The following is a 15098-nucleotide window of genomic DNA, read 5'->3' as shown; positions in this document are numbered from 1 at the left end:
CTGGTCTCCAAAAAATATGATTGGTCTCTGGAAAATACGACTTGGTCTCTGTAAAACATGACTGGTCTCTGAAATATATGACTGGTCTCTGGAAAACATGACTGCTCAATGAAAAATAAGTCTGATCTTTGAAAAATGCTCAAAAATATGTCTGGCCCTGAAAAATGCGACTGGTCTTAGAGTCTAAAGGTGGTCAGAGTTATTATATTCCACACTATCTAGTTATGAAACCTGCTGTACTGTGAAGTATGGAATCTCCACTGGATTAAAACGTGGGTTTGACAATATTTGAATAAACAGCATGAGTTTTTAGTATTGGTACATCAGCTGGTCAAATGTCTTTGTGGAGTAAAATCAAATCCACTGTCTGCCCTCTGTCACAACTGCTGTCACCCAAGAGATTTTCAGAAAGGGCCTTTGCCAACTGGCAGATTCAGTGATGCTGTGAGCGTCAAGTGGTGTTTATGTCACAGGAGAAACATCCAGATAGTGCATACAGCCTCTGTGGCCTATATATACATTTATTCCCTCTTACTGAAGTTTCTTGTTCCAAAATAATTTATTTTCACTTAAAGTTAATTTTTAGCAATGACACATGTAAGCACTCATATTTCTCGCAAGGTGGCAGCAGAGGGTTACTGGCGTTTGTCCGTTTGCCCATAAAACTGAAGGGCTTCCTGTGCACCTGCTGTCTCTGAGCCAAATGTACAGTACACTCTGCAGGATAGAAGACAACTGGCCATTTTATAATGTGCCTGAATTCCTCTCTAAAACTTTTGACTATACTTATACCAGAGTCTGACACAATTAGACATTTACACAGCAGTTTTATTTGGACAGTCTGATCAATGTTGTACACATTATTATGTTCTATATATGAGCCTACATATCACATGACAAAACACTGCTGCAGAGCTATTCCGTGTTGCTGAAAGATGCAGACACTGACTTGTCCTTGAAATATATTTATGAATGAGCCCAGGCCCAGACTCTCTCTCCTCCCCCTCTCTCCTCGTTTGGATAAATGTCACGGATTAACGGGCGAATCAGTGAGTTTTGTCATTCAAGACGAGGTAAGACTGTCATTTTGTTGCCTTGGAGACTACAAATCAATACCATCATGCACGATGTTCTTGTCCATCCCCAATGAGAGGGCTCGGTGGCTACTATCGTCATCGAGGTTGGGAGGGAGGAGTGTATGGGAACATGGGGGGGGGGCGGGGGCCTCGTCGAGTCACCTGCGCTGTGATTGGCTGCTGCTGATAATGAGCTGCCATTGAGGATTTCTGGGCTGTGTGGAGGGGGGCGTGGCTCCGGCTGCACATGTACACGCCTCTTCCATAAATGATCAACGCAAACTGCGGCGCTGATCAGACGCACCAACTCGAAGAGCTGCGTTTTGTTCTCGGACTGTGGCACAGATACTTTTGGTTTGTTGGAGCGTCCGGTGCAACCTACAGGAAGAAAATAAATAAATAAATAAAACCACAAAAAAAGAAAGAAAGACGTAGTGAGACGTCACTGACTGCAGTTAGATTCCCTAATCAGCAGAATTGATAGCAGGTGTGAATTCATGTCTGTATTTTCCCAGATATACCGGTGAGTACTCGCACCTTTTCTTTCCTCTTTCACCTGCTTACATGTGCGAGCAGCAGCACTTCTGTCTTGCTTTTGTGCTTTTTCTCAGCTGCTTGATTAAACGTTACTAACTCAAGTATCAAACAATAAATTTATTGGCTTTGCAAAAACCAGGTAATAACCGTGAAGCTTGTCGTCTGCTTGTGGTTTAATTTGCTTGGTGATTTCCCTCAGAATGAGCCACCTTTGCTGCTACACCCCCTCATGTTTCCTTTAAGACTTTCTGTGGGGTGTTGCCCCTGAAATTGGAAATGTCAGTGCACCGATTGGAAAATAGAGAATTCTAGGTCTCACCTTTTTTCCCCCCTTAGGTTTTTCTGGTTGTCAGGTTACAGCTTGATAAATATTTCTGCCACTTCTGAAAGGTCACAGTGGTTCCATGCAGATTCATTTTCAGGCTGTTTCTAGTTTGGGGTGAAATGTGCTTTAATCCCCTTTTCAGGGCCTTTTTTTGAACCATGAAGACCATACTTTGCTGCCACCTGAAACATTTGCATGGACTGAAATGCTGCTTATATTGTTTGTTTTTTCTGGCCTTTTAGTGCTGCAGGTGCAGTGTAGTTGAAGGACAGATGCAGATTGCTATAAATGTAGTGTCATTGTTACCTTTGCTAAGCATCGCACTAATACCTTGATGCACTTCTCGACACAGGCGTAGGGAGTAAGTAAACTCTTTTATTTGAGCCAGTCTGTCTGTAGTCTTATCTGTGTCTGTTTTCCTGCTTGTAGAGAAGAGGATATGCAAGTTGCTTTGAAACATTGTTTTGCGAGCCACTGTTCAAACCTCAGTGAGCTTCTGGCTGTTTCTTCCAGGAAGTTCAGAATCAACCTCTTTACTGTAACCACACTTTGCTTTCTTGCCTGCGCTTACTCACAGTAGGTCTATGCTTTGCTGTTCTCTTACTTTTATATATATATATATATATAAACTAAACTAAAAACAGTTTCACCTTTTCTTTAGTGGTTTATTGCAGTGGCATGTTTAGAATCTGTTTGAGCATGATTTGGGATTTGGAGCAATATTTCTGTCTTCAGTGGATTTCTGTGTGGACAGGGCATTCTATTCCTGACCCCATATATGCAAGTTCCTGGACATATGGTCAACAGGATTTTCACTCCCATCAATTAGATTACTATAAGGTGCTCGCTCTGTGAAGTGTTTTCAGTGGCAGACTCAACCAATCAGTATCTGGATGCTGCTCACTCCTGGGGGTCTTACTCACTCCCACCACCCACATACCTGCAGAGCTGTGCTACTCTGCTGGTGGACAGCTCAGTGCTGGCAAGGAACGTCAGCAGCTTTACTCTGTCACCACACAGGCTGAGATTTATGATGGTGCTAGTCAGAAATGTGAAGAGTCAGAGGGGAAACAATGTTAATTCAGGAAACGCATTCTACTTGTGCAAACAGATTGTTGCATAGACACTTGGGCTCCTGTCAGCACCACTACAGGATAAGACGAGCAAAGAGCCAGTGTGGTCTTGATGTTTCATAGTTTGGATGCAGGTGGATGAGCCTTGAGTAACTCTTAACCTTAAGACTCCTATTCTCAAGGTAGCTTTTAATTATATGATTTTAATCATAGATGAAGGCTGATATGGCAAATGGTTTTACAGACCCTGCCACACACTTGTATCTGTACATAATACATGTTTCTGTTTATCTGACTGCTGCCTACAGAGCAGACCACTGTCTGTAGCATAAAGTCAGAGATGGTAGGAATGTGGAGGCTGGAGTTTGTTTTAAATTTGCAAAGGCTGTTTAATGTAGAATGATTATCTCTCCACTGTGTACCTGCCTCTTCATCAGTCACTTGTTAGTGTATTTGTGAATTTTCCGTGCTTGGTTGTTGTAGTCTTGGCTAAAGACTAGAAGATATCATTCTCGAATGTATTAAATTTGATAACAGACTTAAAACCACCAAGCACCCACATTCAAGAAGCTGTAACCAGTTAATGTGACATCACTGCTTAAAAATATAGCTTAAGTGGCTTAATTGTAAATATAGTTGCTGACAAATTCTGTTGATTACTTAAGATCTAAAGTTTAGTACTCCTTCAATTATGTTTTGGACAAATGGTACATAACTGTCTTATGGCAGTACCTGATGTCTGTCTGTGCTCTGGCTGGCTGTGGTATTAGGAACCTGGCAGGACCAGGTATGCATGATTTGACTGGGTCAAGAGGTAAAGAGGTTTACTGCCATCTACCACAGTGGCCTGGGATTTTAATCAATGAAATCCATTTGCCTTGAGATGCTTGTCTTTACACTTGTCTACAGGGTCACGCAATCAGGCTCGACTAACCAATATGTTTCCTTTGCCACTGATGGTAGTTAACTAGACTTGGCCTAAACTTTATTAATCCGCAAAGCAAATTGCTTGGTCACAACTACTGTGGTCCATGTTAATTATATGTCATACATTTTCTGGGTTCATTACTTACACAACACTTAACATGTCCTGTCACTCCACTTTGAGAGGGACACACTCTTCAGCCCTGCTTGACACTCGATGCAGTAACAGACATGACTGTATTGTGTATGTTTGTTTGCTCCCAGGTTGACTTATGACATGTGCACCCCCACTTCCTAGTCATTGTGCCCCTTCATGTTTTATTAGGTCGATGTTCTGTTATTCTTAGCTGAGCAGGATGTTTATACAATCCCTGAACAGAAATATGACTGGCAAGGCCTGAGTGTTTATCTTTCTTTCCTTTCCCTCCCTCTCTCCCCACGTCCTCCTCTGCTCAGGTCTTCACTGTCACTGTTCATCCCTCCGTCCCTTCCTCCGCTTCTTTTTGCATGCCTGCCTCACCCTCCTCTGCACCTCACTCAAGAATAAAATAAGTTCAAGAGTAGCTCCAGCTGACATTTTTTTCCATGTTAAACCTTGCGTATCCTTCAAGCCTCCTTTATTTTATTTTTGGATATCCGGCTATTGTTTTGGCCAAGTATGCTGTGTCTACTGACTTCTGCAGTAGAGGTTACTTTACTGTGATTCAACCAGAAGCTTTTTGAATGTTCACATATTTAGTGCCACTTTACAACCTGCTATGGATTCTGTGTTTCCTCCCCATAAGGGTATGTGTAAATTTAGGGGATGGAAAAACTGATAAATTGCCATTGTTTCAGGGGTTAATGGTCTCTAGGTATTATCTCCAGGTAGTTACTCATGTCACTATTTTTTTTCCCCTCCCTAATCATGAATTTGTGTTGATTCTGACATTAAAAAAGAAACACACACCCCCATAAATGTGTATTTGTGTATCGTGTGTGTATGTACACATATACATACACACGTGTATTTGTGTATCGTGTGTGTATGTACACATATACATACACACGTGTATTTGTGTATCACACCCAAACACAAAATCTGTTTTCAAGAGACAAGTACACCGCTAAACATTAGTTTGATTGGAAATGCTTAAAGGATGTAGATACAGTATGCAATGAGATCTAAAAATCCTGAGGCTTTTACCTTCAATTATTTAATTTACAGGCGGGGACAATGTGAGGTCTAATATATTCAAGTAACATTCACAGGACAAAATTTTAATGCTAAATTATAGTGAAACTATGTCAGAAGTGTCAAAGTCAGTGAACTGTCAGTAACAGCAGTGTCTGAACACTGCTGGAATTGGCAGACTAAATAAGGATGTAGCAGCAGCAGCAGCAGTAATTGGTGAATTAATTCAATTGAGCACGTTTACATAGTCACACCTTATTTTAAAACTATGTTTTGAACTCGACCATGGTAGAATGTCTGCTGTCTCAAAAAATAAACATTTTTAAGATGCAAATTAGGTCATGCAAAACTCACCCTTCCAAAACAAAAGTCTGTTGCATCAGATAATGTGAGTGTGTGTGAGTTTGTCATGTTCTGTTTTCTTTGTCCTATATACCCAGTGACCACACAAACCACAAGCCTGTGGGTATTAACCACAAAGCACCAGGCTTGAAATAAAGTGTGAGAAGGTTTCTCAATATTTTGTCTCAAGACAGCATCTGCGCCAGTCCAGAGACCTGCTTTGTCATTTTTATCAAATCTTTACTACAACAAAGCTCAATGGTGAATGTAGTGAACATGGATTAACAGAATAGTTAATTTAACCTGAAATGGAAAGTCCAACTTTGGAACTAAGTACATGAAGTTCCACTCGAGTCAAATACCGCAGCGCGCCCCAGCACTCTCACAATGACTGTGTTCTCCGGTTGCTAATGCAAGAGCACATCATCGTGTATTCAGAAACAGTTACCTTATGCAAGCTACATCATGAGCTGTGCAGCTTTGCAGCGCATTAGCACAGCAGAGCATGGGTGCTTGCTGTGTTGTGGTCAAGCTTTGTCAAGTATAAACAAAACTGTTGAACATGTGATTGGAGCGAAAACAACCCTTACTTTTAAACTTTGTGTGAGTGCACTGCAAGTGGTTTCATATGTATGGTGATTGTTGGTCTACTTTTGTTGCTTGCTGTCATTAATGGATTTATGATTTATGTTATCATTTAGTATCGGTTTGCTTTAAACCACATGTACATTGATGCATGTTGATATTTCCCATGTCAGTCAGCTAAAGAATCTTTTTCAGTGCTGAAAGGGTGTAGTGTAGTGTTTTTTTTTCCTTAGGATGTCAAGCTAATGTACCCAGAATTTGTTGTTTTTTTGTTTTTGTCTTATGTAGACCACTGTCATCTGATCAAATAGCTTCTTTCTTTTTTCCTTTCAACCCTGCAGTCCAGTGTTTGTGCCCAGCCTAGAGATGACTGAGGTGATGATCAGCAGCACCCCCATGGATGACATGAGGCTCAGTCCCAGCAAGGACAGACTCTCCTTCCAGGTAGGACACAGCCACACATGATTCTGTGTATGATGGCCATTTTATATCAGTCCATACCATCCTTTCGTTATCATGAATGAGATTGATGTCATAAGGAGGAGAAGGAGAAGACACTTTTTTTTTTTTTTGGAGCAGTGTTTGCATTTAGTATGGGTTGTTGGGTTTTAATATAAAATACCCCATGCTACATTAAAATGACATTATTACTGATCTGATTGTTTATACAGTAAGAGTATCCAAAGGCCACATTTAAAGCAAGATACAGAATTACAATGCTACAAATAAACCTTAGCACAAAACTATACTATAAGAGTATGTTAGTTTGTTAAGCCATGTAGAAGAAATTGTAATTTATCATGGGCTGTCACAAAAATAAACCCTAGAGATGAAAGACCTAGGAAAAGCAGCCATCACAAGTTGTTGCCTGCAGCTTTGTTTTACTGTTGAACACACAACTGCCTGCTTGTTTTAATGTCACATTTGTACCTTATTAAAGGTCTTGAGGTTAATACTCAGTTTCATAATTGTTTAGCATAAAGTCAAGAACACTTGTGCCTAGGTGAAGGCCAGCACTAGTGGGACCAAATTATTCTCAAGCAGGTTTGCCATGCTCCTATTGAGGCTTTTGTAACCCATCCATCCATTTTCTATACCCGCTTATTCCTTAACCAGGGTCACGGGGATCTGCTGGAGCCTATCCCAGCTCTTTGAGTGGAAGGCAGGGGTACACCCTGGACAGGTCACCAGTCCATCACAGGGCCACATAGAGACAAACAACCTCACACACTCACACTCACTCCTATGGACAATTTAGAGTCACTGATCAACCTAACATGCATGTTTTTGGAATGTGGGAGGAAACTGGAGTACTAGCACGGGGAGAACATGCAAACTACACACAGACCAAAACCACACAGAAAGGCTGGGTTGCGAACCCTGCACCTTCTTGCTGCGAGGCAACAGTGTTAACCACTCAGCCACCATGCTGCGCTTTTGTAACCCAACGCGCAAAAAGGTTATATCCTCGTGAGCAGGCGATTAATACAATTCAGCTTTTGTGTGAACAATGCATGTTCAGTGCATTTAGAAGCCTATTGCAGTAGCCTGCCAATGCTGTGCTATATGGAATTGTTAACTGAGAGGATGTAGACTGTCCCAGAGGAAAAGACTCTTCCTCTATGCACAGTTCACACCCCAGCTGTGAGTCTGACCGAAGATGAGAGAAGCGGATGATGAGGGTGGGAGAAAAGAGCGTGCCAATTTGCTACTTATGTTTTTCATGCGCACTTTTTGTATTTCCCCACCTCAGCCACTCCTTAGAGAAGCACTGTATAATCAAGTCATGGTGCCACCAGTCACTTCCTCCATTATGGGTGTCTTTGGACACAAGCTGTGGGACCAATAAATTCCAGCTGCACCTATAAAAGATATTGAAATGTGAGCCACTAGTGGAGAAATAGTGACTCGTTTTCTGAATTAAAGAATTATCATCCCCCTCTCCCAACCTGAATGCACCCCCCCAGAAGATCCTAAAATAGCTACAGTTTTGCCTGGCTGATGTCGTCGCTCTCTGCCACTGGGAGTGAAACACATTATGACACATGTTAGCAAGGGTCCAAAGGCAAGGTCACTCACTGCCTAACTGTCCTTGGTGCTGACGCACAGTGACGATTGGTGATGCAGGCTGGGAAATGCAGATACATTCAGGCATTAGACATGAACACAGAAATGCTCAAACATAATCGTACCACTTGGCATGACAGCTGTTTTCAGAGAATGCTAAAACCAGCGATGGATGCACACATGCTATCATAACCTGACAAATTCTCCCATTCACAAGATATATTTATAGTGGTTTGTCTTTTTTGTTCCCTTCCGTCTCATCTGTCTCTTTTGGAATTTATGGAGACTTGGACACAGCTGGATCTCCTCTATCTCTTCTTGTCCAAATCTCTCTCCTGCCTCATCTAATGCTTTCTTTCCACTTGCCTCTTTTGACATTGCCTCCACCCCCATCCCTCCAATGTCTTGGAGTGAAATATGCAGGTCTAAAAATATTCATCCACTTTGTCCAAACAACAGCAAAAAATGCTGTTCTTGGACCAGGAGTGGCACGCTTTTCCCTTGGGCCATTTCTCTGGTTCCTGAGAATAGAGAAAGTTGGAAGTTGATGTCCAGTCTTGCCAGGATGGGGAATGCATGTAATCTCTCTTGTCACAATGTCTCTCATGCCCTTCAGTTTAGATCTTAACATCTGAGAGTGGTACACTGCATTTATAAGAAGACATATCAGTCTGGCTTTGCAGCTTTTGCTACTGATTGTATGTTCTTTCCTAATCCCTATTCAACAGGAATAAGTATTTATCCCTAAATGCTGATTGTTATTTTGATAAGGATTATTTATATACAAATCAAGTGTGTTTCCAACTTACTCTTGATTTGAAACTGATTATGATTACGCTCTTGTTTAATCTTCTGAGTAGCGGGTACTGGATGAGTTTGTAATCTACGAGCTTCTCGGCACAGTGTCTTCAAAAGCTCTTGGATCAAACATGATGTAGCATTTACTGAAAGTCTTGCTATGTGTGTTTTATTTGCCATCTCATTTGCAAAGTTTGTTTTTGGGTGAGCACCTACACAACGCTGGCTGATTGTTAGGTATACCAAATTAAAACCCTACCTTCACCAAGGTGATAATGTTCAGTTATTGCTGAAACTGTTTTAAGATCAACTGTGGTCCTTTCAGATGCTTTAGTTTTGCTGCTAGTGACTTGTACTGCAATATATAGAACACTACTTTTTAGCCTGGCCTGACTCATGGCCTATAAATGGCGTGGACAAAACAATACGCCTGCAAGAATACCACAAAAACTAATGCCACAAACTACATCTTCCCTGAATGTATCAATATCTCTTTAACATGGTTTTAAAAAAACAAAACAAAACTGAACTACCTTTATACTGCTTTAATTTTTGAGGTTTTTCTAATAAACTAACAGCATGTATTTAGAAAGCTGTGGCTGCTAGAGGAATGTGGGATGGCCATGAGCAGGTACTCCACTGGAATTTTCAGCAACCACTTCCCATCACAGATGTTTAGTCTTCACATCATTTCCGTCATACTTGTCCTATCATACATTTAGCACTGACCAGAAATATGCTCACAAATAATTTATTGCTTCACAACTACTCACAGCTGACACTTCTTGCATGAAACAGTCCTTGCTGTTTAGAGACTAGTTTATATCATCTCCTAAATTATTGAAAGATTAATAACCAATATGTTATCACTGTGTTTCCTCTTTAGATATTCCCTGACCCCTCTGACTTTGACCGTTGCTGTAAGCTCAAAGATCGTCTGCCATCCATTGTTGTTGAGCCGACAGAGGGAGAAGTAGAGAGCGGGGAGCTGCGCTGGCCTCCAGAGGAGTTCCTGGTCAGTGAAGAAGAGGAGGAGGAAGAGGATGATGAGCAAAGTAATGGCAGCATCCCAAATGGACAGCCGACACAGAATTCTCAGCACTAGAGGCTGTGTTGCAGCACCCATCCTCTATTTCTGTTTCTTTCTCATCACTTCTCCATTTCACACACTGGTTACACTTCACCTCAGTACTCAGAAGACTTAACTGGCAGACATATACTCTCACACACATTTTCATGATTCCATCTCATTGCCCTTGACACCAAAGCATCACTCCCAAAAGAGAAGCAATACATGGACCCACCCTTTCTCACAATAATTTATCCTCTTGGACTGCCAACCCACTAAAACAGATTCTAAAAGAACACACACACACATATACACATATTTCTAACCTACACCTGTTTCCTACCATGCCTACTCATGTGTCCATCAGCCCAGAACAGATATCGCTGAGAATGGCAGCTTGGTGCTCCATGGACAACCCTTACACTGCACGGGGCTATGGCTGCTCTGTATATTACTATAAATGGCTGGCATCATGATCCCAGAGACTTCATAAACTCCTACTGAACTGTTGTGGTACCCGTGGGGATTGTTTTCTACTGTATACTGTCCATATCTGCGTTTAGTTTCTGGACTGATATGTTAATTATTGTGGTTTCCACTGCTGTTCATAGATTTGTCTGTTTCTGAGAAGTGAATGTTTCGTCATTTGTTTGTTTTGAGAAGTGGGTGTTTTGTGTAAAATGTTACTGGGATAGCCCCCCCCCCCTCGCCGCCATATGATTGCTCTAAATATTTTGTGACCTTAAGTCAGACAATACAATAAAAGGGCAAACTGCAGTCCTCCTAGAAAAATGAGCAGAAAGTGAAATGAAAACACCAGCATGCCCTGCTATGCTACTTGTACTACTAAATGTATTGTAGGAAAACTCCTGTAGTGAGGGAGCAGTCATGGTGTGATGCTCACATCCTGTTGGCCTCATAGGCCTTGTGATGAACAGTACTTGGATGACAAAGCAAAGATTATAACGGCCTGATACAAGCAGGTTATTTCATTTGATTAAGCAATGTACAGACCCAGTGAAGGATATGTAAATACTTGTTCCCAGTGAGCCAAACCTTGAGGCCTTGTATTGTGCTGATGTTGTTTGTACTATGGTTTTGGGTTCTAGAAAGAGTGAGAATTGCTTTGTGCTGTACACACCTGAACTGAAACTTAACCCTTTCCTAGTCTTCCTGTTCTTTTTGAAAACAGCCATACATTTGACACCATGAAGTTCAGGTCATGGAGAATTCACACTGTAGGAGTTCCACAGATGAGGATATAGGAAACATAAAAATGGTATTAAACTCTTTATTCATTGAAAATTTAGCCCTTATGTTTGCCAAAAGCTGTTAATAGGAAACCTTCTTTCTACTGGTAGTAACCTCTCCAATTTGTTTTGCCTGTATTACAGTTTCAAACTTTGGTTTTGTCACCCTTTTAAAACACCACTTACTGTTTGTGGAATAAGTCCTTTGTCAACTTGTGGAAAACATTTCACTATATATATATATATAAACATTCTGAACTTCCATTGTACAAGCATGACTGATAATGTACATCTGTTTGTAGTTTCTCATTCGAGTGGCATTAGGGCTGTGTACAGAACATCTTTCTCCTCTGTCACCTACAGGTCCCACATTGTTTTTGTAAAGCTCAGGGAGATTAGCCGCCATCTTTCTTTTTTTGTATTTAGACCACATTTTCTCTGTGACAGGTACAGAGGCTGTAAATAAACATTTGAATTTGCTATCCATCTGTGTGACTGTTGTGAGAATAATTGACTATGAAGAGTTACCACCTGATTAACTTTGTTTCAGGCTCATGTACTTTTGTGTCTTTACTTTCAGTTTCTTTGTGAGCCACCCCACCACCAACACTCTTTTCCCCACTCACTTCACCTGCAGTGGTTAGAGAAATGCAGTATTGTTTCCTGCTCACTCACATACAGAATCTCTCTCTCTCTCTCTCTCTCTCTACAAATACAGATGCCTATGTCAAATATGTGTGTGTGTGTGTGTATATATATATAGAAGCGAGAACAGGTCACATGCTATTTCCTGTCTTCATCTTGAATAGAAACAAGCACAATCTGACTCCTAGTCCTAACAAAATCTTATTCCTGTTAGTTACTACATTCTTCTAAAGAATATATATAGAAAATATTGCATGATGCTAAGCTGCAATATGGAGAACATTGGTTTGATTGACCCATTATCCTATTATTAAAGATAGTACAGGATGTAAAAGCCTGTGGAAGCAGCTCCTCATGCTCTACTCAAACACTCCCAATGACACAAGTCTAATAATATTAGTGGTTGAGTGGAAAAGCTCTAATGAGAACTGGTGTATTTTACAGGAATAAACAGAAAGCTTTCTGATCACTATTACAATGGAAAGTTCCCAGGTGATTTGCCACTAGGTCAAGTTTCATTGCTGTAGTACCAGGACCAGTCAGTCTGAGTGGCTGCTCTATCCTGCTTCCTTCTTCCTGGAAGAAAATGGAGCATAAAGAGTTATTAATACCCTCCAGCTGATAATACTGGTCAGCAGCAGAGTGTGTGTGGCTAGCTCTGAATAGGCTGTAAAACAAATGTCCTATGTCTCTTAATGACTTTCTTTTGTCGTGAGATCATGGAAAGAAGAAATCAGAAAAAGTTAGGAAAGGATAACCACAGGACTTTAAGAGAATGACTGAGCTTGCATCAAGCTACGCAATAGTGTCATCAGCCGGGAACCTCTGAACTTTGTGCCATCCTCCACATATTGCTTGAAAAAGCAATATAGTTCAGTTTTAATAAAGGAAAGTCCTGCATTTTTTAGGCTAAAGAAAGGATATGAAAGGAAGCCTGGAAGGTGTTTTCTATTGCATTTTGACATTTTATGCAGCTTTTATTTTTATCTCTTTTTACTTCAGTAACTTCTCAACCGATTAACTCAAGCTCTTTACCTTTGCAGTGAAAGGTATTTCGAAGACAGTTTGTAATTAAAATGTGTTTTTCCCCTTTAAACCTGAATGAAGTACTAAAAACTGAGACTGGGAAGTGAAAGGTTAGGTTTAAGACTGTTTCCATCATCTGCACAGTTCAAAGTTTAACTCTAATTTTCAATTACAAAAGATAGAAAACATATTACCTCAGTTATATTCTTACTATGAATGATAGGGTGTGTTCAAAGTTTATTGCCAAAGCCAGAAAACAGATTTCTATAAGAGATTTGTGTTTGAGACTGTTTGTCCCACTTTCATATGTGCCAACACAGACATTAGAGTCGTATCAATCTATCTCGTCTTTGTTTATAGAAAAAATACTTACGATGCAAACCAAGTTTGTACGGGCTTATAAAGAGGTTTTTCATCGCTTTATCTCTTGTGCATGCGTGTCAAAGAAATTTTAGGACACTGTAAATCTATTCATGAACTACTCTGCTCATGGTCAGAAGTGACTGCATTTACTTTGCAGATGGTAAGAGTACTACACAGGAGAATGGAGTGTGTCTTGCACACCACTGTTGGCGTGCAGCACAGTATCTTTAAATGTGTGTGAGAGTATGTGTGTCTGGCTATGTATTAAAACTGTTGTTGAGTCCTCTGAGTGAAGTCACTGATAGCTCTTCTAGCTCATTCTTGGAATTCTTTCCAGTGGAAAAAATCCCATCGCTGATCCTAGTGTGTCAGCCGAGTCTGACCTGCCAACCCTTGAATTCTCCCCGACTCCCAGCTACAGTTCACATTAACACTGTTTCACTGTCACTCTCCTACACTTAAAATCACGCCAACCCCTCCACATAACATAACCCCTACCCCCTCCAGTCTTGTATGTCATGAGGAGAAAAATGATGCTTGACCGATGAACTCTTTTTCCACTGCCTCCCCTCATTTTACTTTTTTCTCCAATGTTTTTTGTACTTTCTATTTTTTGCTCTCCGAGACTTTTAGCCCATTCTGTTGTTTCAGCAAGTTTCCCATACTTAAATGACAGTAGAAGTTTACTCTGCATTCCCACAGTGCAGGTTATGTAATGTAAGTTTAACATTTCATTATAAACAGTGACCCTTTTCTTATCATGATATTTTAGTAATGCAACCTTACTGTATAAGCCACAAAGGTTTAGTCTGTGTGTACATGAATAAGTGTGTCTGTGCGTTTGTGCAACGTTAGCAAATGGTGCATGTGCTTAGGAGGTTTTATGTATAACCATGTCTGTTATTATGAGTGCCAAGTGCGTAAGGGAAAGATTCTTTTCCCATGGTTCCTCAAGTGTGAGAAGAGAGTAGAGCTCTCAGGACATGAAGCAAAAACTCTCTGAGTTATTTATAACCTGTCTGGAGACGGCCCACCAAGCATGGACTCATATCTGGCACTGTCAACAAGGGAAGAGCTAGAATGAGATACAGTGAGAGAAATACAACAAAGAGGGAGGATTAAAAGGTGAAGGAGTCAGGGAAGAAAAAAGAAGGATGTTAACGAGGTAGGGTATAAAGAACACCTGGAATGTAACATGGGTAAACCACAGGTTAAGGTCTGGCTGTCTCTCTTGGTGGCCAACTTAGATAAGATTTGAGGAGATAAGATCAAATGCAAACATAGCAAAATGCCACATAGAAACTTGCTGAGTGTCATCACGCCTTTACAAAATTTATATATTTTCCGATGACACTATAAACAACATGGATGGAAAAACAGCAAAAGACTCTAGTAGTCAGTGAGACAAACCATTTCATTGTTTTTTTTTCTTTAATCTGTTCTTTTCCTGAATATATTTGACATTTGGAAAGTCTAGCACCATGTGATACACCAAATCAAGAACAGGGGATCACTGAGTGGTGACTGCCTTTCAAAACAAAGTCTCCACAACTAATCAGAGTCAGGTATACTGAATACTCTACCAAACTGTTCCCTGTACCTGTACATCAGCAGACCAACTGTTGGACTCACAACTATAGCACATATTTGGATGGCTGAATCTGAGCCTGGGATACTCTCTTTAACAGAGTGGTGTAAGGTACATCTCTATCTCCTGTTTTAGCTTTTAAAGCTTTGATCAATGCAATGGCACCTACTTTACACTGTATTTTGTGTTAAACCTCAAGCTGCTGTGTCCTTGTCACTTTTATCCTCATTGTCTTGAGACTTGGGTCAAAAAAACA

General features: G+C 40.7%; 1 protein-coding gene across 1 annotated transcript; it reads left to right on the top strand.

Annotated features, from left to right (window-relative positions):
* The first annotated feature begins 1372 nt into the window (after positions 1-1372).
* lbh (LBH regulator of WNT signaling pathway) lies at positions 1373-11706 on the top strand. The gene is made up of 3 exons (XM_026306261.1): positions 1373-1599; positions 6378-6480; positions 9788-11706. The coding sequence occupies exons 1-3, from the start codon at positions 1574-1576 to the stop codon at positions 10004-10006; spliced, it is 348 nt and encodes a 115-aa protein (XP_026162046.1). The 5' UTR covers positions 1373-1573; the 3' UTR covers positions 10007-11706.
* The last annotated feature ends 3392 nt before the right edge of the window (positions 11707-15098 follow it).

Source organism: Mastacembelus armatus, chromosome 22, assembly GCF_900324485.2.
Source record: "Mastacembelus armatus chromosome 22, fMasArm1.2, whole genome shotgun sequence".
Classification (NCBI taxonomy): Eukaryota; Metazoa; Chordata; class Actinopteri; order Synbranchiformes; family Mastacembelidae; genus Mastacembelus; species Mastacembelus armatus.
The sequence above is the reverse complement of the archived record's forward strand: the minus strand, read 5'-3'. Positions and strand labels throughout refer to the sequence as shown.